General features: G+C 38.0%; 1 protein-coding gene across 1 annotated transcript in view; it reads right to left on the reverse strand.

Annotated features, from left to right (window-relative positions):
• Nucleotides 1-2,123: 2,123 nt before the first annotated feature.
• LOC306897055 (receptor tyrosine-protein kinase erbB-4-like) overlaps nt 2,124-21,343 on the reverse strand; it is a gene marked incomplete at its 5' end in the record, with an annotated part of 114,379 nt that continues 95,159 nt past the window's right edge. Inside the window, 10 exons of the mRNA XM_079461527.1 lie at nt 2,124-4,734; nt 5,976-6,279; nt 6,894-7,064; nt 7,184-7,281; nt 9,129-9,275; nt 9,543-9,618; nt 9,854-10,009; nt 18,409-18,594; nt 19,639-19,737; nt 19,815-19,937. Coding sequence (XP_079317653.1) covers nt 3,881-4,734; nt 5,976-6,279; nt 6,894-7,064; nt 7,184-7,281; nt 9,129-9,275; nt 9,543-9,618; nt 9,854-10,009; nt 18,409-18,594; nt 19,639-19,737; nt 19,815-19,937 — 2,214 coding nt within the window. The 3' untranslated portion in view covers nt 2,124-3,880. The remainder of the gene's footprint in view (nt 4,735-5,975; nt 6,280-6,893; nt 7,065-7,183; nt 7,282-9,128; nt 9,276-9,542; nt 9,619-9,853; nt 10,010-18,408; nt 18,595-19,638; nt 19,738-19,814; nt 19,938-21,343) is intronic.

Below are 21,343 nucleotides of genomic sequence, written 5' to 3' on the forward strand. Positions count from 1 at the left end.
AGAGAGAGAGAGAGAGAGAGAGATCCACTGAGAGTTGAATCTGATTAATTGGTCTGACTGGGGTTGGAAATTGTTGTTGTGTCTACGGCACACCAGGGAGAAACACCATTGACCAGTCAAGCGCCTCACACACACACACACACACACGTATATCCGTACATGAGAACACATCTTTCTCTTACTGACTGTCATTAATAATACACACTTCAGCACAGTTTCACCTTGCCAGGAGGAAAGTGTTTTATCACAGTGGGTGGTGCTAGAGGAAGGCATAGGGGAGCGTAACCGTGTTTGTGTGTGTGAGGACCTCTCCAACGTATTGACTTGAATAACTTGAATGTCACTTATAATGTTACGCTAGACAAGGTTTACTTCTCGTTCTTCTAGATATTCATGTAGTCGATTTGTCCTTTCCTGTGGTGCTACATACAGAAATGTTGTGGTTCTATTGAGGAGTGATTTTTGACAAAGCAAATCTACTGTATAATATTCTTAGTTATTAGCTATTTATGGTAAAGGTAAGGAACGGAAGAACCAATCGATTTGACTTTGTTATGTGACAGATTGCAAAATGATTATCTATACTGCAGTATGCAATGTCTTAGCTCACCCAAAAATAAAAATTCATGTTGTTTTAAACCTCACGGTTAAATTTTTTTTTTTACAGTTTTAAAAGATCTTTCCAGGTATTTTTGTAATACGGTCAAAATCTATCAAACTACTGAAAAGGAAAACATGAAAACTGTAATTTTACACGAAAACAACATTTTACATATGTCTGGTGCCCGGCAAAATGACTATTTTTACAAGATCTTTTCAGGGCTGCATTTTATTCTTACTTTTGTAGAAAACAAAACATAATATTCAATGAAATGCTTTGTATCCAACAATAGTTGCTATGCTGTTATGCTAGTGAATCTGGATTTCTGTGTGAATCATTTGCCTTCCTCAGCGCTACCTAGACACTGTCAGACGCACGACCGCTCGTCTAACCCTTTACAATATCTTCAGTTCCATAAACCCCTGGAAAACACATTCCAGCCCGCTATCTCCTCTAATCCAATTTCTCACTATTTTCAACGAATGGCACATCAAACTCCCTAGCGAGGGCATAAAGCACAAACTTGATGGCTTCCCAGAAGCAACTTTTGAAGAGCCAGTAATCCAAGGTCACACATCATCACCCTCCGCCTCCTGACGGGGAGTTTTTATGTGCCTGGGTGGAGATATTTCTGCTAGAATGTGACTGCTGTGCTTTTTCACACCTGCGTTCTACAAGCATTCAAACAGACACTGAGGCTGGGCTTCAAACCGTAGTGTTCTAATATAAACAGCTGCTTTTTTTAACATAATACGCTTTTTGAGCTCCACTAAATGAAAGTTGCGGTTGTATCATTTCGCTGCTGTTTGAAACCGTTTTTAGATTGACTCTCCATGTGATGCCAATTGATGTTGTCTAGTTAGGTGGCAAAATAGGATTTGGAACAGAGCCGCTGTAAGAGTACAGTGATGCCTTGTGGCAAAAAAACAATTCTCTCTTGCCCTGATCACTTGGCACAGCTGTCACCTTTAAACACACGCTCATTCATTACGGGTCACCAACACAAAATGAGACACTTAAAAGGACAAAAAGGTTCAGGCACACAGTGGATGGAGATCATCACAGTGCCAAAGACTTTCACTGGTTAACACAATCATCATATAAACCCACATCATGTGTTTTAATGTTGGTTTTACTGTAGGTTTTGGTGGGTGGGTGTCTATACCTCCCGAATTACTTCGGTGTAAATTATCCTCTCAGTGTCTTTTTTTATATTTAGTTTGTTTATGGAATGTGAGGGACAGAATTGTCATTATAATACAATAAAGTTAATTTGAATATATATATAACAAGCGGCATTTGGGGGGATTTTTAAAATCCCTTTAATTATTGTATAAAATATATCCCACGAACGAACTAAATATCCAGAATATGATGCTGTCGTAACAGGAATATACTGTGTCAACATATGTTTAACTCAATGCTACACACTCAATTTTCAATAGATTTAATGAGATTTAAAGATGACGCATCCATTCCCATATCAAAAGATAGATCGCACATGTCAGATTCTGACCAGTTTGGAGAAATGTCATATAAGACCTTTATTGTCGCATTCCATCAAATAGTAATACAACAGGGACGAGATGTACCTTTTGGAAGAGGAAAAACAAATAGAAAACTGAACAAATCTAGCTACATCTCCCATGGCTATTTAGTCAGAAGCAAATCAAATCGTCATAATATCAGCATGGTACAGTAAGGACCAAATCTGCACAGTCACAACCTCTTATTTGCTATGACACTTTGACAGAAGTAATGAAAGTCTTAAGTGTTACATTCAACGAAAACATGTTTCCCTGGCCACACTACGGTCACACTCTCATTGAGAGCAAGATATATTTTAGACAACAGTATTTTCTGTCACAGTATACAATAAAAAAGTCTCCATTGGAGAGCAATAGTTTGAGTTTCTATTGTGCCCACTATCAGTCTATTTGATACTCTAATATTGCCTTCCGTAATAGTCGTGCCATTAAAATCATTTTTATATTCAAAATCATTACTTATAAATACAACAATATTTTTTTCAATATATGGTTTCCAGCCTTGGGTGAGTCTATTTGCACATAAGTGGCTCAGTAGTAAATATTCATATTTGTTGCACATACAGTATATACAGCAGTTGAAGATTCCAGTTCAAATCTGTCTCTGGACCACAAATGTTTTTGTGCCACTGAGGAAGGCACTTATATCCAGTTTGCTCTATAAGTTCCATCATACGGCTGCCCGTGTGCTATTTATCTAAACACTCTTCAAAATGTTGATTGTTTCAATTTAAAGTTGGGTAAAATATGAACAAACCCAACAGCTGGTTTAAAATAACATCGAAAATGTCCATATTTGACCCAACCATGAGCTGAAACAACCCAACACTGGTTCGTTTAAACCGAGCAGTTGGTTTTGACCATATTTGACCCACGTAGGGTAATTTAAACCCAACAGTTTGCTTTGTCCATATTTGATCCAACCATTAGTTGAAACAACCCAACATAGGTTCATTTAAACCCAACGGTTGGCTTTGTTCACATTTGACCCAACCATGAGTTGAAACCACCCCAGGATTTTTAGGGTGCAAGTATCAAATTTGTTAATATTCCCATATACGAGTAGAAAACAGGGCAGAGTCTATAAGGTCTTTAAAAGGACAAGAAAAAATGAAATAGCATCCAACCACTGTAAGTCCAGTAATAAATTGATCATGGTAAATGAAACAAATGCACTATTTAGTAAGTCAATCCATTGTCCCATTTACATCCAAGGCTTTCCTCCATAGTAGTGCAGTACAGTGGTAGTGTGGCTACTATCCCTGTACCAGCAGTCACTTAATTCGTAATGTAATGTACAATGTCAACAGCCACAATGAAAGATGAACAAAACATGGTCAAAACGTCATTTACTGGAGAGTAGTCACAATCAACAGATATAAGCTCCTAAAACCAAAACTAGTCCATCAAGATAGACGTCAGTTTCCATACCATCACGCATTACTCCCAAGCTACTGGCAAGTCAGTGGAGTTGAGATCAACTGATTGATGAGTTGAGCAGTTACATTCTGATTTTTAGAGTAGAAATTTTGGAATACTTTTGGAATAGTTCGGAGGCACTTTGGTAAATTAGTTTCCCTTTAAACCAATATCCTGTCATATTTCTAGTCCTATAATTGATCCTATAATTGACAGTTTTCCTTTTCTTTCATAAATCCATGAATGTGTACTAGAGGAACGAAAATATGTTGATATCCGTGCTGGTAAAAGAATCCGGCTCTAGAATGTGGCATTACACTACTGTATTCCTATGCCGATATGGTGGAGGAGGCATAACCGGTCCTGGTCTCTTGTTAAACTCAGAAAGATACTCTGGATTCTCAGCCATGGCAATGCGACTTCGGACACTGTGCCTGTAGAGTTGTTTGCTTTTGCAACCCTGCGAAGGGTCTTGAGTGTTTGGCTGGGTCACCTTGGGGGGTAGACTGTGCTGCCAGTAATCAGGGTTGTCAAAATTCTTTTTTGACTTCCTGTCGACCATTACGGTCCCAGTATGGCCTGTCTGAAGCACATTACCTGGATAAACAAGGTGGCCGGGTAGACCAGAGATGCTTTTGCTTGCAATCATTGACTTTGTTACTTGGGTCGAGTTAGGTTGGGTTAAACAACCGGATGTATTGGATGGTTGGATCTTTTGGCTGACGACTGAGATTTGTGATAACAGGGAAGGATTGCCAGGCTTGCTGGAGGAAATGGATTCAACAGCAAGCAGCGTCTGGGAATGCTGTCCATTTTGGCTCATTAATCTTGCTTGGGGAGGCTGAACAGGTGGAATGGCGAAATGAACATGTGTTCCCTGGCCATGGTGATGGGCTTTCCCAGTTTGAGTGGTGAGGATAACATGACCGCTTGTCGTGTTGGCTGCTGTTGTCATCTGTAGCGGGATGGAAGCTCCATTTTTCCTCAGAGTCTCTGGCACACAGGTGGTGTTGTATGTGTTGAGGTAAAGAGGTGGGTTGATGTACTCATCATCACATTTGGGCATTCGGTCGGGCGTGTTGTGGTAACCTGGGTTGTCCAGTGCATTAATATTCCCATTTCTCCGTTGGGATACGAAAGGATTTTCCTCGATAGGACTGAGATGGTCTGCAGAGAAAAAAAAGAACATTGGTTTTACAGGACATAATAGCATGACAGCATCTACATATAGATTGCACAGTGTAACAAATTTTCACATACTTTTCCAATCGTCACTGTCAGAAAATTCAAGTTCCAGATGTACAGTAGTCACCCATCATCGTGTCATCCCACCTTCACTGATGGGTGACTACTGTACATCTGGAACTTGGTTCGTTCGTTTTTAGTAACTGTTTTGTTAAACTGTTGTTTTGAGCTCAGTGTTATGCCAGTACCTTGTTACATCTGTGTACGAGTAATAATATGAAAATTTATAAAATCTGTGAAAATATATATACACACATTTTTTTTCTAATTATTGTCGATGGTAAAATTAGGTAAAAATGATGTGATTTTCATATTCAGCATGTTAAACTTCATATACATGTAGAAACCGTAAAAATGAAAGCGAAACAACTTTTTAAAAAAAGAGTCATTACTATTCCCTACAGGTTTGATGTCAAGGTCTAATGTCATCAATTTACTTGAGATGTTCCTTATCTGAGGTGATATTTATCTTCTGATGTTTTAATAAATATGTTAAATAATTGTAAAAAATAATTCTCCTTAAGCAGCTTCAATGTATGAAGCCACTTCGTACTGCCGAGAATTTTGCAAATGGTAGCTTTGTAGAATACATGAGATTTTAGCTTGGCAGGCTACATTTTAAAAGTATAGAGTTTCTCAAACATAATACTTGAATATATAAGTGTCATCAAAGAACAGTGAGAACCTGCAGGTCACCCATAATTCATTGGTACTCTTTGGGGTCTGTGATCTCTAAAGTGAAGGATGAGACCCATAAATGCCGTCAAGATTTATCAAGATCTATAACTCAGAATCTATTGATTTATATCCTGCTCAACACATCACACTGGATTAATGATGGGCTCTAAACACACTTTTATTTGAATCTTCAAATGCATTTTTACCCGTTGATATATATATATATATATATATTACATATACACCACTGGTGAAAGGCTTATGGCTATATTCAAACTATGGAATAATAGAGATAAAATAAACAAATAAACTATTAATAAACACTTTTGGGTTGTCAAATGATTGGCTTAATTATATTTATATTTTATAAATTAAATATTTAAAAATTCAACTTTTCTTTCAAACACAACAAGCATCAACTGGAAGGGATATTGTAAAGATCATACACATGCAAAATACTGTCCTGTGGTGTGTTCTTCATTTACCTGAGGCTGACTTGTTCATAGGACTTATGTAATCATCTTCCTCTCCGTTGGTCTTCGGACCCTTCTCTCCCAGAAAGACTGTGGGGTCTGCACTGTAGCGCTGGCCATCACAGTCGTCCCCTGAGCCGGGAGTGGGCTGTTTCTTTAAACCTCCGTTACAATGCTGCTCCTCCAGAGAGTCCAGCCCTGCCCCCTGTGTGCTTACTGGGACGAAGACGCCACCGGCTGAACCGGAGGAGTCACGGGAACAAGCTCCCATCCCATCATTTGGACAAAACACTCGATCACGACATCTCAGTTGAGTCTGTATGAGGGTCAGATCATATTAAATTAAGATGCATTTTTGTCAGTGCCTTTCAGCAAGCAATCATTTACACATTTACATCATAGTTGTGCGTGGATACAGCAAAATCGTGACCAAAAATGGTTGGAAACATGCCTACAAACTTCTCGCTCTTTGGGAATTACCAACATAAGTTTGTATACTATCTATTCCGCTTTCACTACTCTCAATAACAAATCAAAAAGAAATGTGATAAAAGTATTGAAGTAGTAAAATATCAGTATACATTAGTTCACATGTAGAATAGTTGAAGTGCAAACGAAACATTTTGAAGCTGCCATTGTGAGAAATGGGAATGCAAACAAACAGCTTTCTCCAGGTATTAAAGACCTACTTGTTCTAAACAGGTTTACAAACACTTCTACGGCTTCATTGATTAGACAAACTTGTTAATTCCCTGCTATGGAGCTTAATGCAAAGAGTGTCGCCCTAAGCAAACGCTCTTAGTAGATACAGAAGTCAACAACCAGAGCCATGTTTTGAAAGAGCCATTGCGTTCGGGAAGGTCTTTCCACACTGAACAGGGTAAAAAAATGACACGCTACCCCTTCAAATAAGGAAAAAAATGGTCTTACCCAGCTAGAATCCACATGTGGTCTTAAAGGGTAAGAGGAGTTGGAGGTATTGAAGGTCTGAGGAACCAAGTACTCATCGGCGTCCATCAGGTCATCCAGTTCCTCCTCATCCAGAAGACTCTGGAAGAACTTACTGTGGTTGGGGCTGGGCAGCTTCATGCGATCGTCCCCCTGAGACAAGAAATGACACCATCATTCTCGGCAGTCACCTCGAGTTTAATGGGAGGTGTAGGACAAAAGTATGGATTTTTCGAAGGTTGGATGTAATACAAAAATAACTTTATTCTCACCTGTATGACCAGGTATCTCTGAGGGTCTCGTGCCATTCGGCTGAACTCTGCGGCGAGTTCTTTGAATCGAGGACGACTGTCGGCATCGATCATCCAACCTGAAGGTGAAGACAGTGTTAGAAATGTCAGTGTGCTAGAATAAACAAGATTGTAGGCTGTATTTTAAAACACAGTATTTCACTACATAGTGTGCACATATATTGTAAACCACTAATATCAGATATCAATTATCAAGTTGGCAGTTTTTGTTTTACTGTATCTGTTTTGTTTAAATGGATTGTATGGTCTGTAGAAAATGCAATCATACATATAACTGCATTTAAGCAACAGCTAATCCGAAAACAGACGGACAAGACAGGACCAAGGAACAGATAGTTTGGCCATATAGACGGACAGATAGACAGGACTGGCTAGACTAACAGAGAAGAAAGACAGACAGCTATACTGACATGCAGACAGACAGACAGACAAGGAAGACACCCAAATTAAAAAGAAATCTAAACAGATTGACTGACAGACAGAGAGTGTTCGTGTTTTCAAGTTAGTCAACGGTAATCTAAAGTGGACAAAAAAAACACCTTTCAGTAGTGCGCTGTAAACAAGGATCTGTAAATGACTTTTATGAGGGATTTATTAACTTTGACTAAAAACAACATGTCGTTCTCTTCCAATGAGCTGCGTGTAAATGAAGCTTATTATGTATTTCTGCACAGGAACGGCTGTTTAAAGCTATTCTACAGGGACCGGACAGTTATTGCTGTAAAGCACTAATTCAACACGCGTCTGCATCTATTTCACATTTAATAAATCAATGAAGCGCGAGTTGAGATTTAGGTTTGACGCGCCGCTTTTACGCTGCAGTCTCCGTTTGTAATATACAGCTGTTCTCTTGATATTTACGTATACCTATTTATTTATATATAGTCCCCACCAGGGCTGGACTGAGAAGAAAAATGGGCCCTAGTACTTTCTGCCTACATCAGCGCTCCACCATTTCTGTCGAGGGGGGGGATGGTGGGTTAGGTTGAGCATGACCGGGGGGGGATTGTGTTTGCATTCACGTTGCGTGCATTCACATTTATAATACATCCGTTTGAGCACCCAAAGCATCCATTCCGGCCCCAAACGGTACCTGCCCACCGGGAACGCCAGATGGCCAGTCCGCCCCTGAAGTTATTAAAACCAACAAAAGTCATTTAAAGAGCCCTGTTTATAGTGCAATAGAGAAAAGTGTTGCTAGCATCGTGCTCTACCAGTTCAGATACACTTTTAACAATTAGAAAATAGATTCATCATAGTATTACTTGTTAGTTGATCAATATTGCACAGTGTCATAAGCAGACTGGGTATATACAAAACGTAACTAAAACGTCAATTATCATTTGACTGAAGAAAACTCCAAACCTTCTCATTATAATTTGTAAGTTCACCACACGCCACAACACTACTGTAAATGCACATCACAAATGCCATGCGACAACAGAAATGAAGAAACAGCTTCATCGAAAATACATAGACAGTGCTCACACCAATTGACTGAACTTGTTTCAGTAGAAGAACTATTACATTTCTAACAGGAAGTGACACGACCTCACCCAGCATCAGTCTACTCCTCATTTTCTCCCAATTAATTTCCTTTGGCTCTCAAACACATTACACAAATGAGCAGCGATTACTCCCACAAACACACAACGTTTGATCTCCATCAGTATTTTCTGTGTCAATGTCCGGGGGTTACGCATGTCACAAACAACAGCTTACAGTCCAAATGTAATCGGAATTGATGGGATCATTTCGCAACTCATTTCATCTCTCTCTGTTTTATGTGTTACAGTCGGCAGAGAAACAACAAGCGTATGTCTTCCACAGTCCACAATACCGTACGGTCAGAGGCTGGGACTCAATCGCTACACACTTCTCTCCGATCTCACTCGACTAGACTCACATTTCACCATCACCATGTAGACGTCTATGGTGCAGATGGGCGGTTGGGGCAGCCGCTCGCCTTTCTCCAGGATGTCTGGAATCTCACGGGTGGGAATCCCATCGTAGGGTTTGCCTCCAAACGTCATCAACTCCCAAATAGTCACTCCTGATTAAACATGAACACATCACACACAATATATAGAGTTGTTTTAAATACATATTTTAAAGACAATGGTTTTCAAAAATGTCTTTGTTTAGACAAAATATGAACTTGCAGATATGCAAATAAAATTTTCTTTGTGGTTGTTTTACTTAAACACGTAATGCTATCTAACATTAGACAGAATCACAGTAATATTTTCTATTTATGTAATTCATTCTGGTTCACCGACTAGAAAACTACTGGTAAAACTATAGTATTGCTTGAACTCACCGTAGCTCCAGACATCGCTCTGATGTGTGAATTTTCTGTAGTGAATGCACTCTAATGCCATCCACTTGATGGGCATCTACATAAAAGACCATTCTAATCAGCTTGTCATCATCTAAAGATATACGGTCAAGCAATCATTTTTAATTAAAAACATGAATTAATATCATTCTGGAGAAAAGAAAATCTTCATAATGAACAAAAACTGTTCAGCATGGAAATATGGAAAATAGAAACCTAATCATTGATTAATGAAGATCTTAGAATGTATCCGAGTAAAAACGTACATTTTGTCCCAGGTTGTAAAGACTAACCTTGCCTCCATCTGAATTGTATTCCTTCTCATCTGTGTCCAGCAGTCGGGCGAGGCCAAAGTCAGTGATCTTAATGTGGTTTGGAGATTTCACCAGGACATTGCGTGCCGCCAGGTCTCTGTGCACCAGACGCCTCTCCTCCAGGTACATCATACCCTGCCAAAGAGAATATCTGAGATTTCTTTTCCACAACACAACACTAACATGCAGTGCGCACTAGTACAACCGTCCATATTCAATACGCTGCAGGTTTGGATTTCCAAGAGCTCAACCCGACAGTTTTCAAACTGAGAAGCTCTTGAAAGACAGAGCAGTTGTTTTAAAACAGAAACCGAGCTTTTGTAATCTGCATTTAAACGCTATAGGTAAATGCAATGAAATGTTTCATAACTTTGAAAACAGTGTCTGTTAGTTTGGTTTTGTTTACCACTCGACTGGGGAAAAGACTGAATTGCACTCTGACATTAAATTGACAGTCACAACAAAGAATAGACCACAAAAGAACCAGAAGCATAAACACAAAAGCTTTGACTGTGCAGTATATTAAATGAGAACGCCACAAGGATAGTGATTAAATTAGTCTCAATATAGTTTTTTCCCCAAAAGTCAATTGCAAGCATCAAACAGAATTCAAAACGATGAGAAAGGGGAATCATTCTTCTTCATGAAACACGCCTTGTTGGTTTGACGGGCGATCTTTTCTCCTGCTAAAGTGGTGCTTAAAATTAGTTCGACAGCAACTGAAGTGACTGAAATATATGTGAAAACAAGGCAGACAAAAGCTGAGTCAAGCAGATCGCCTTCAAATACATTTTGTCCTGAACCTCTTCAGCGTTAAGGACAAATGTGAAAATTAATCTCCGGAACAGACGTCTGAGAGAGAGAGACCAATACATTACAAAGACTTTTACTACTGTATGTCTGCACTATTTCACACACACACACACACACACAGTCATGATTCTCGTGGTGAGATACGGAGAGAGGACCCAGGTGCAGACAGCGGGTAAGGGGTTAACAGATAATTTAATAAATAATAAAACAAAGACCCACGTGGGGTAACATAACACAACATGACAATATAATAACATGACAAGACAGGACTAAAACTAACTACACTTAAATAAAAATAAATTAATCAATAACGAGGGTAACGAGAGGATGGGAACAAAGACGAGACCAGAGAGAGTGTATGGAAGGCCATAAGAACAATAATTGTCTCTCTCCACATTAAACATGAGGTTCTGTCATGATCCTGCCACTAAACCAAGAGAAACATTACATGATGCGGCAGAATCATGACACGTACAACCGCTAACACACCTCCAACCTCTCCTGACCTATAATTTGTATTATTAGCAATAGTTGCTCATTTTAATTGAATGCATATAAATAAAACCTAATAACACATTAACTGTAGCAATACTTCATGCTTAGTAAAAAAGTGCAACAATAAATTATCTTTCAATGCATTAGATTAGCTCAAATGAGCTGACAATAAACAATATTTTTAAAACATGTATTATTCTTAAAGTGTCATGTCCGTTGTTCATTCATGTAAATTCATTGTGCATTAACTTATATTAACGTAAGCAACTTTTGATTGCGAATATATACAGAACATATAGTATTACATATTACTAATACATAACACATGCTTCAAAAAAATCTTTATTATTTCAAGTTGTAACTATTGTAATTGTTTCTTACATCCGTAAATCAGCTGTTTGGATGCTGGGTTTCCTAATTGATTAGAAAAACTCGAAAATGTAGTGAAAGATAAAAAGCCTTTAATCTCACATGGATTTACATTAATAATAACATTGTAATCGTTTACGGCGTTTCATACCTAATGTTGTAAACAGACTGATAGCACCATAAATATCCCAAAATATAAATGAACCAAGTCTTTTCTCATAAACAGTAGCTATGGAGCCACGCCAATACAATTACAACACTATAGAATGAAAGTGTATTTAAAACAGATGACTTCTTGAACTGGACAGTCAATCAATAAAGATGCTGATTAGCACAAACCAAGCCAAGTCATCCCCCATCCGCTTTCAAAGAATTAGAAATCCATGGAGCGTGCGGGACGCCATACGCGGAATCTTTTAGTGATAAAGCAATGATCGTGAAAGCCCCATTTGAGCCCCGGGGAATGAACTTCAATTTAATGGTTAATAAAAATAAATAACTGGTTTGTAAGCATATGGAAATGTGCTGCTTGTTGAGAATGCTGTTGTGTCATTTATCCCAGGAGAGACGCTGGTGTTGCATAAGTATTGACACAGTTATGATGTAGTCGCATGTGTTTTATTGGCGATAAGTAAGTGCACGCTGACTGTAGTATCCTCATTTGTCATTTCAAACCTGTATGACTTACTTTCTTCTGCAGGACACAAAAGATGATGTTTTGAAAAATGCTGGTGAACAAATCACATCGGACCTCATTGACTTCCATTGTCTCAACATTTCACAAAGTATCTTCAAATTTTTTGTTAAATTCTAAGGGTCTGATATCAGATGAAAATCATACACTTTTATGAGATTATGTGGAAACTTTGACTTACGTTAGGAAAGAAAACATTGTAAAATATGATCCATTTAGAGTAAAAGAACAATCCTCCTACAGTATAAAACTATTATTTTACATTATATAAAACATTGAGGTTTGCAGAGCAAGTTCATACATTTTAATATCAGATTAGAAAGACATACTGATGAATCATGCATAAGATTAGAAATGTGTATTAATAAAAAAATATGGTCAATTTATGTTGACTTTAAAGTTATGATAAGAAATTAAACAAGATTAGGATAAACATAAGAGATTTTGCAGGATGCAAGAAGCAAATCTCATACTTTATATGCTGCTCGGAGGTCTGAGCATTTTACTCGCTTTCCTTTCAAAAAAACTGAGACTGCAAAGATAAAACAGTCAACAAAGAGTCGTCCCTTTGTGTTGTCCGTCTATAAGAAGCCACATGAAAGTCGGCGTAACCCAATCAAAACCCTGCCTGCATTTAGTATAACAAGCCATCCGCACGCCAGCCCGGGAAGCGAGACTTAATGTCGGCGTGAGGTGCATTCACGAAGCGTCTCCTCATCTCGCTCCTTTATTCAGCAGCTTTTCATGTGTGTTAATAAAGGTTCAAGCTGGTGTGGAATGGAAGACGGTCCCTCTGAGCCCTATTACAACGCATCCTCGCCTCTGGATGGGCAAATAACAGAAATTAGACTCACTTGATTATTTGGAACTAATTAGAGTCAAAAAAACAAGACAGCTCGCTGAAATCGAGAGGAAATCTGTGTCCAATAGTGCGTGTGTGTGAAAGAGACAGCGGACTGCAACAAGATTCTATTTAATTCACTTGTGTAGTGATACACAATACATATTGTTTCAAAAGTGCTTGACAAAAAAGCCAGATTCCATCGCGTAAGGAAAAAAGGTGTAGAGGAGGTTTGTAAAATACCTGAAATGAAGAAATGTAGAAATATACTCAATCTGACACATTATCCATAATAAATTACATCCTGAAAATGATCTAAATGACTGGTTAATGTGACAAAACTATGTAGGAGTGAGAAAAGTGTGAGTGTGAAAAAATTGTGCAAAGCTGAAACTAAAACAAAGATATCCCGTTGGCTCTTGTGTGATTTGTCACAAGGAGGATTCTTTTTGAGTCCATCTGAAGAAAGGAAAAACTAAATAAAAAACGTAATAATACGTTGACTACATTTATAGCAGCATTTTGCCTGGGGAGTAATATGAATAAAAGTTCTACTGTATAAACATAAGATCTATTCATATAAGATATCTCTGCCAACTTGTTCAAATGTATAAACATGCCATTATTTCTCCAACTGTACAGCAAATGCGTATGGGAGACATTGAAATGAATAGGGTTCACTGCAGTGTTTGGTACTGTTAATCACTTCATGACACAAGTACTTCCGCATTTCATTCTTCCAACGGACGTTTATGCGTTTTTCAACGGCTCTGTGCATGGCTTGCTCCACTTTTAAACTCGCTTCAAAAATGAGCCCACAGTTTGTTTCTGCAATCAGCTTATTATGACCTACAGTTACCTTTAAAGTTAAGCAACCTCTAGCTAGCATTAAAAAAAGCAAAACACAAGAATGAAACAGTGTTGTGTGTTGGGCGCGTTTAAATGTAATGTGTGAACTTTATACACGGTCCCTTAATGGCCACTATACCCATTTACCCATTTGATGCATTTCTTACAAGAATCCTCTATCATCATGCTGATTAAACCCCACAATGCATTAAAGAAAAAGTTTCTCCTGCAGTTATGTAGTAACACCCTATATTTGAGGGAGGTTGGAAATGGCCTATGCAGCTTAAGAAAATGCTTGGTTTTAAACCGTTTTAGACAACCAAACGGCACATAACATTAAACATATTGAAGTGCTTTCGCATAAGGATTTACTTATAAAGCTTTAAGGTTGTTTGAGTGAAGATTGCTCAGATCTGAAGAGCAGAGGTGAGCTCTTCTGTTCCTCCAGCGTTCCATCACACCCTCTCATGACATATGCTGAAATGTCACCACTCAGCCAATAAAACAATAAATCTTCTTGATATTTACCAGAGTAAATATCAGCAAGTAACCCCAATTTTTTTCACAAAGGATGAAACAGAGCAAGAGAATAACATCTGTTTCATAAGGACGCCTACATAATATGCATGCAATCTAGGCAAAGATCTTGCATGTAAGATTTGTTTTTGGTCACTACATCATTCACTTTTGGTCAATTCAAAATGATCACATGGTTCAGTAGTGAGACAGTTGAAGATCGGTTCTGGGATGTAATGAAGGGTTTTGGGAACCTTTCTCACATTTGGTGGAGTCCCGAGAGAAAGGGAGGCTGAGATTAAATGCCACGAAAAGATAAAGGTGCAAATTAAAGCAGAATGCCAATAATTTCCATGTTTTGTTTCTGCTAATGGCTACAATTTCACTGACACTCGTGTTGACATGGCCTTGCCTCTTCGTTCCCATTACAAACCGCAATTATCCACAAATTAAAGCTTGTGCCACTGGTGAAGTCAACAGCTAACAGCCCTTTACAGACCCCACATAAAGCCCAACAGTTACACAGACAAACATGCATTTACATACTCATTAATGTCGATGGTGCTTAAGATGCTTATTATAGAGCAAATGAAAAGAGAAATCTCATTAAACAGTTCCATTAACGTGTATGTAACCAAACTGCTGATATGAGAGCAGAATTTGTTGGACCTGCTGGCCGACAAAATGTTTTGAGCATTTAATGATATTATACATATATGTACAAACTTTGCAGACATACAAACATGAATAAACTCTCTGTTCTTACTATTGTGTATCCAAATGTAAAACTAGACAAGAACTAGACTAGACTAGGTTGTGTTGCCATAAATAAATGTGCCAGTAGATAAAGAAAAACTTTATTTACTACGTAAATGAGCTAAAAGTCAGTAACACTAAAGATAAATGTGGCTGTTAGTTGTTTATGTATATGATGATGTGGATTTTTCACTTCTTGTACTTTTTTACATACAGTACGAACATCAGCAAATGGAGATTTCAATAGAAGCTCAAACGCCTCTCTTTTTTTTCAGCACTCCAAAGAATCTGAAATATACTTTCTGCATGATGTTTATAGCGTTTTAATTATGCCACGTATATATAATTTGTTTATATTTTTAATAATACCGCTACAAAATGTAAGAAGTAGTCTAGACACTCAACAATCTGAGGTTTGGAAAAATGTACACAACATAGAAACCGAGAGAAGGTTCTTGTTTAAAATCTTCTTGTTGAAATAATGGATGAACGAGAGATGTTATGGGACCTGGAGTTCTGCTAATGAGGCCAGAGGAGATCATACGGTACACAGTGGATTACTGCACCATGAGTTCAACTCACAACTGAATGACATTTTGATGAAAATCACTTGGTGAAACGGAGGAAGATTTACAAAGAAGAAAATATAAGACATGTCTTATTTTGCATGCGATACATGATGCTTTGGGAATTATGAGTAGCTTTGCCTGAACATTCAGAATTTTAAATTTATATTCTGTATTATTCTAAGGTCAAGCCCCTGCTGATAAATGTTGTAGCTTCACTATCAGCCTGCAAAGGGTTTGTTCTCCATTGACGGCCATTTGGACGAAGCTGTGTATTCTCTCTTAATGAATGCTTTTCCAAGACACACATCCTTAATACTGCAAACAAACTATAGCAAAAAGAAGACGGACGATGTTTTGGAGTTTTTCGACTTGTGCCAAATCTGTATAAATGTCTTTGTACTGATGAACACAGAGAAAGATATTTTGAAGAACGCTTATAACCAAACAGATCTTGGCCACCACTGACTCCCAAAGTAGGAAAAGTGCCAACGGTAGTCAAAAGTGCCCCAGAACTCTTTGCTGTCCTGTATTCTTCTAAATATCTTCTTTTGTTTTAAACGTTTATAACCCAGTTTTTCCTACTATGGTAGTCAATGGTGGCCGAGCTCTGTCTGGTTACAAGCATTCTTCCAAATATCCTTCCCTGTGTTCATCAGCACAACAAAATACACACAGATTTGGAAGGGTTTAAAACTAAAACCAGAATAATCTTAGCAAAAATAATTACTAAGTAAAAACCCCTAAAAAGTAAAAAATCCATAAATTCCAATTTTCTTTTTTCCAAGTCTGCATGCTGCCGGCATTCTGCTTGAACCAGATGGTATTCATTAGAACGTGTGTAAACTCAAAAGCGGTCGGAACGTGATTGAATCAGATAATAGTCTTGACGTTGGCGAGCTGGCATTGTGATCCGGTTCTCCATAACTGCAGACACTGTCCGGTATAGTTTGCCAACATTTCAAAAGTGATTCAAGTACATTATCTCAAATGAATGTGTTTTTATGTGACCTCAGTTCACCGAGAGTGTGAGCATGAAAACCTCCAGCAGCAGGTGTGAGTCACCAGCAGAATGCCAGGGCGGGAGTCAGGATGCTTGTCAAACGGTTTGCTCAGCCTAGAACCTGATTAATAGGAACCATTAAGCCAATGCCCAAAGGTCTGCGATACAACAAACCAGAACCATCTCTAGAGCTCAACCGATCCATTTTCAACAGACAGATTAAATGTCCGTTTCTGGGGCAGCGGAACAGAGTTAACTTAAAAGGGGAACGCCGTGCAATGGAAAACAGCATCACCACACTTTTGGACCAATCGATTTCCATCATTTTCATGGTCTTGCGAGTCATTCATAGTTATAGACAATTTACAGCTGCAGAAAAAAAATGAGAAATATGAATTGAATCAGAATTTCTAGATGTATTGTGGCCAGTCCAGTGTCTGTCGAAATCCAACAAAATCAAACATCAGGAATGATAGAGTCAATCAACAGCAGCAATGTGAAAGAATCGATGTTATCAAATAAAACATTTGTTTGCATTTTTCCTAAATACATGTAAGAATATTGCTGTTGTATTGCTTCAAGGTGAATATGAACTTGTTTTCTTTGTAGTATTTGAGGTCTGAAATAATACATGTAATATTAATAATATATAATATTCGTATCGTAACATTGCGGGGTTGATTTTCATTTGTTTGTCGGAGAGATTGAAACAAGTATCCTTAACAGTCACACTAGATCTCATAAAGAACAATACCTAAACAATGAAATGAACATTTATTCACTTTTTTGTTTTTAAATATTACAGCACGAAATCTCCAAGTTTTTCAAGGTTATAAGAACGCGTTGTATGGACAATACAGAGCTCTATTTAAGTCTATTTTGATTTAATTCCTCAGATTAAAAAATAAATGAACAAAAACATCTCATCTGTAACCTACGGTGTTGATGAATTATTCCTGAATTAAAATCCAATTTCTGTTAAAAAGTACTTTTAAAAAGAGAAAACGTAAAAGAATCTAAAGTATTTAAAAATTCAGAGGAAAACGTCACAGATGGTCAGTTTTTCAATTCCAGCCTTTAAATCACCCATCAGCTTCATTGGTTTTGTTTTCATTCGTTAACTTGTATTTTATATTTAAATGTTACATTAAAACTAACATGTTAGCTTCTGGCTCAATAAACAGATATTTTTGGCAAACTAACATACAGGAAAAGTGTTTGTGAAACCCATCTGGAATAAGTTTACTGCCCCTAGAGGTAAATGCAAAATGTTGAGCTCCCAAAATATCTACTCCAGGTCAGAAATAACCTCTATATGTCTCTGTTGGTGAAACACAATCAAAACAAAAGTCTTTGAAAATCTTTCAAAAATCCATCCACGCATAATTTGTCTCATTCAAATAAATGTGCCATTTTACTCACAACCGATTGACAAAGAAATTCACCAGCTAGTAAAGTCCTGTGTGTGTAGACCTTTAAAGATCCGATCATTCATGGTAGGTTTGCATACACTTCACAACATACAGGGAAAGCACAGACTCAAGGCTAATAAAACAATACATATTGGGCTAAAGAAGAGAAATTCATCTCGATTTTCATTTCAATGATTTTTGATGAACACAAGACTCTTACCTTGGCGATCTGCACGCACCAGTTGAGCAGCAGCTGTGAGCCGATGTTCTCCTGGTGCTCGTGTACGTAGTCCAGCAGACAGCCGTGGGGCATGAGCTGAGTGACCAGCTGAATGGTGGGACTCAAACAGACACCCAACAGACGCACCAGATGGGGATGCTCCGTGCTGGCCATAATCAGCGCCTCCTGCTGGCCAGAGATAGAATGGTCAGGCATGTTTATTGCCAGCATTTTATAACTTCCATTAGTGTTTTTTTGTCATAATACAAAAACACAAAGATTATGTTTTGCTTTATGGAAACGAGCCAACAAAAATGAAACCAACAGACTTTCAAAGCAAACCGTACAGCTATACTGTAACATAAATTCTGTAAAGAACAGCAGTCATTTCTCTAAAAAATTAGCTTTACTGGGTCCCGTCTCTTATATTAGAGAAAATCTCCATTAGTGAGTCTGACCTCCCCATCGACTGCTGGCCTGTCTCACTCAATTATCTGCATGTTTCAAAGGAGAAAGTGTGCCTTCATAAAAGCATAGCATAAGACATACATATTTATGTGCTATAAAGGAGACGGGATCTTTAATATGGAGGTTTGCATCAACTTGACAGGTTATGTTTGCACACAGATAATAAAATACACACACACACAAAAGATTTCCTGGCCAATCAGTCCCGGAGCATGCGGTTGCGTTTTGATGGATTTTAAAAGGACCCTGACCTCTCTACGTCTCCAGAAAGCAGAGAACAAATGAGAAACTAGGAGAAGAAAACACTTCTGTTTCTATTTCTCCTCAATATTTCTATACCACTTTCGCAACCAAATGAACTTTCATAGTGTGATGCATTTCTAAATGAAACAACTATTTAGATCTTAATTAGCAGTTTCCAAAAGCCTGCCTGGCCTAGGTGACACCATTCACAAAGAATAGCCGCTACTTGATGTTGATCAAGTTTATATATACTTTTGTTCATCACGCACAGTAAGATCATAAACACGGGGTCATTATATCATTATCAAGCTACACTAAAAAGATGTTGGATTATTTCAACCCATGGTTGGGTCAAAAATGGACAAACCCAACAGTTGGGTCATAAATGAACCTCTGCAGTGTTGTTTTAAGCCAAATTCTCTGGGTTAAATGAACCCAACGGATGCATTTGTCAATTTTTGATCCAATGATGGGTTGAAATAACCCAACGTTTTTAAGAGTGTATTGAATATCACTTACGTCCATAAACTCCACATTAGCTTTCGGTCCCATGGTTTCATTGAGTATCTTAATGGCCACTGGTATCTTCACAGTTTCTCCTTCTGGAACCCAGATTCCCTTGGAAAGACATCAGAAGACATCAAAAACCTACCACACGTAAACAGAAGAACACATAACTGTAACATGACTGTTACCTTGTAGACCGTGCCGAAGGCTCCAGTTCCCAGAATCTTGACCCTCTTGAGCTCTGTTTCCTTCAGTATACGCAGTTGAGCCTGGTTGGGTGCTGCACCGCTGGGAGTCAATGGCTCCACCAACTGCTTCAACAAACGAGTCGTAGATCAATTACACCGTTTTATCACAGATTAAACAGAGTATCAAGCCCATTTAGAAGAAAATTGGTAGACGCTACTGGGTGTTTAGAAGAGTAAACATTTGCAGGTGGAACAAAGCTAGAGAAGATAAGAGAGGGAGAAAAGAGAAAGGTTGAGAGTGTATAGAGACGTAATTGCTAAATAGTTTCAGGAAAAACACCGTGTCTGTGTGTGTTAGGTTGAAAGGTTGTGTTCGGCATTGTAGAGCTGTGTATGGTAAGGGGCAATCTCATCTACTATGAGTGCAATGAAATCATTCTTATACAGTGTCGACAATAACCCATGATGTACAGTAACAGGCCAGGGTCAAACACCATTGGATGCTCGAAGATTTCAGTATATTATATAAGTGGTTTGGGTGAGGTGCAACAAAACATAATGTAGCATGACACACAAAAAACTTTAACCAGCACTCTTTTATCTGTGACTCTGGGCTAAATCCCTGTTTTAAATCTACACCAAGGTAACCACCTTATGATAGGTATACTAAAATAACTTATTAGACTATCAGTGTCTGTTAAATTACAAGGACACCCAAAGAAACTAATGTTTAGTATTTTCATACAGTTCTAAAGGAAATTATTTTTTCAAACATGACTTAATACATTTGTTTATCTGTGAGCCTATCATGAGCATCTGTGCCTGGATGTACTTATTTTTAGTTGTCGGAAAGAAAAGAGATCGCTCAGCGTGCCCAACCCAGACAGGCAGTCCACCCTGTGTGCTCAATCTTAGGTAATGGAACAGGCCGTTTCATGGTGACATTTTAACAATCTGTACACTTGTATATTCGGTTATCCAATTATTGATGGCTGACTGTTAAGTTAAGTGACCAATCACAGTACAAATCGGAAAACAAGCACTTCATTTTATGGAAGCTCGGATGTGGAGCTGTCCATCTATGTGGTGCTGAAACTTGCCTTTACATTAAGCGTTAAAGGGAACTGTCCATGTGTGCACTCCTGAAATACATTAGATCAACATCTATCGAACAGATTATAGATTTCACATCTTCTTTGAACAGAAAAACACCAGATATGGGAAGATTAATATTATTATAAGGCTCCCTGCATAAGAGAGGATCTTCCGGGTTTTAAGTGAGATTTTGTCATAGTTTGTAAAAAACAATATTTACAGAAACTCACTCGCAATGTTCTATGTTGAATAGCATTCAAAATGGATTTTGTCAAAAATTTGTTGTTTTTCTATTTGTCATACTGCATATATGTATTATCATTAGAAAACAGTGTTATGTGATCTATAATGTTATTTGAACTATTAATCAATTTAAGGTAGATTATTTTGTACTCACAAAATGTAAATAATTTGCAAATAAAATAAGGTAACAT

This window comes from Barbatula barbatula (assembly GCF_947034865.1).
Source record: "Barbatula barbatula genome assembly, chromosome: 8".
Lineage (NCBI taxonomy): Eukaryota > Metazoa > Chordata > Actinopteri > Cypriniformes > Nemacheilidae > Barbatula > Barbatula barbatula.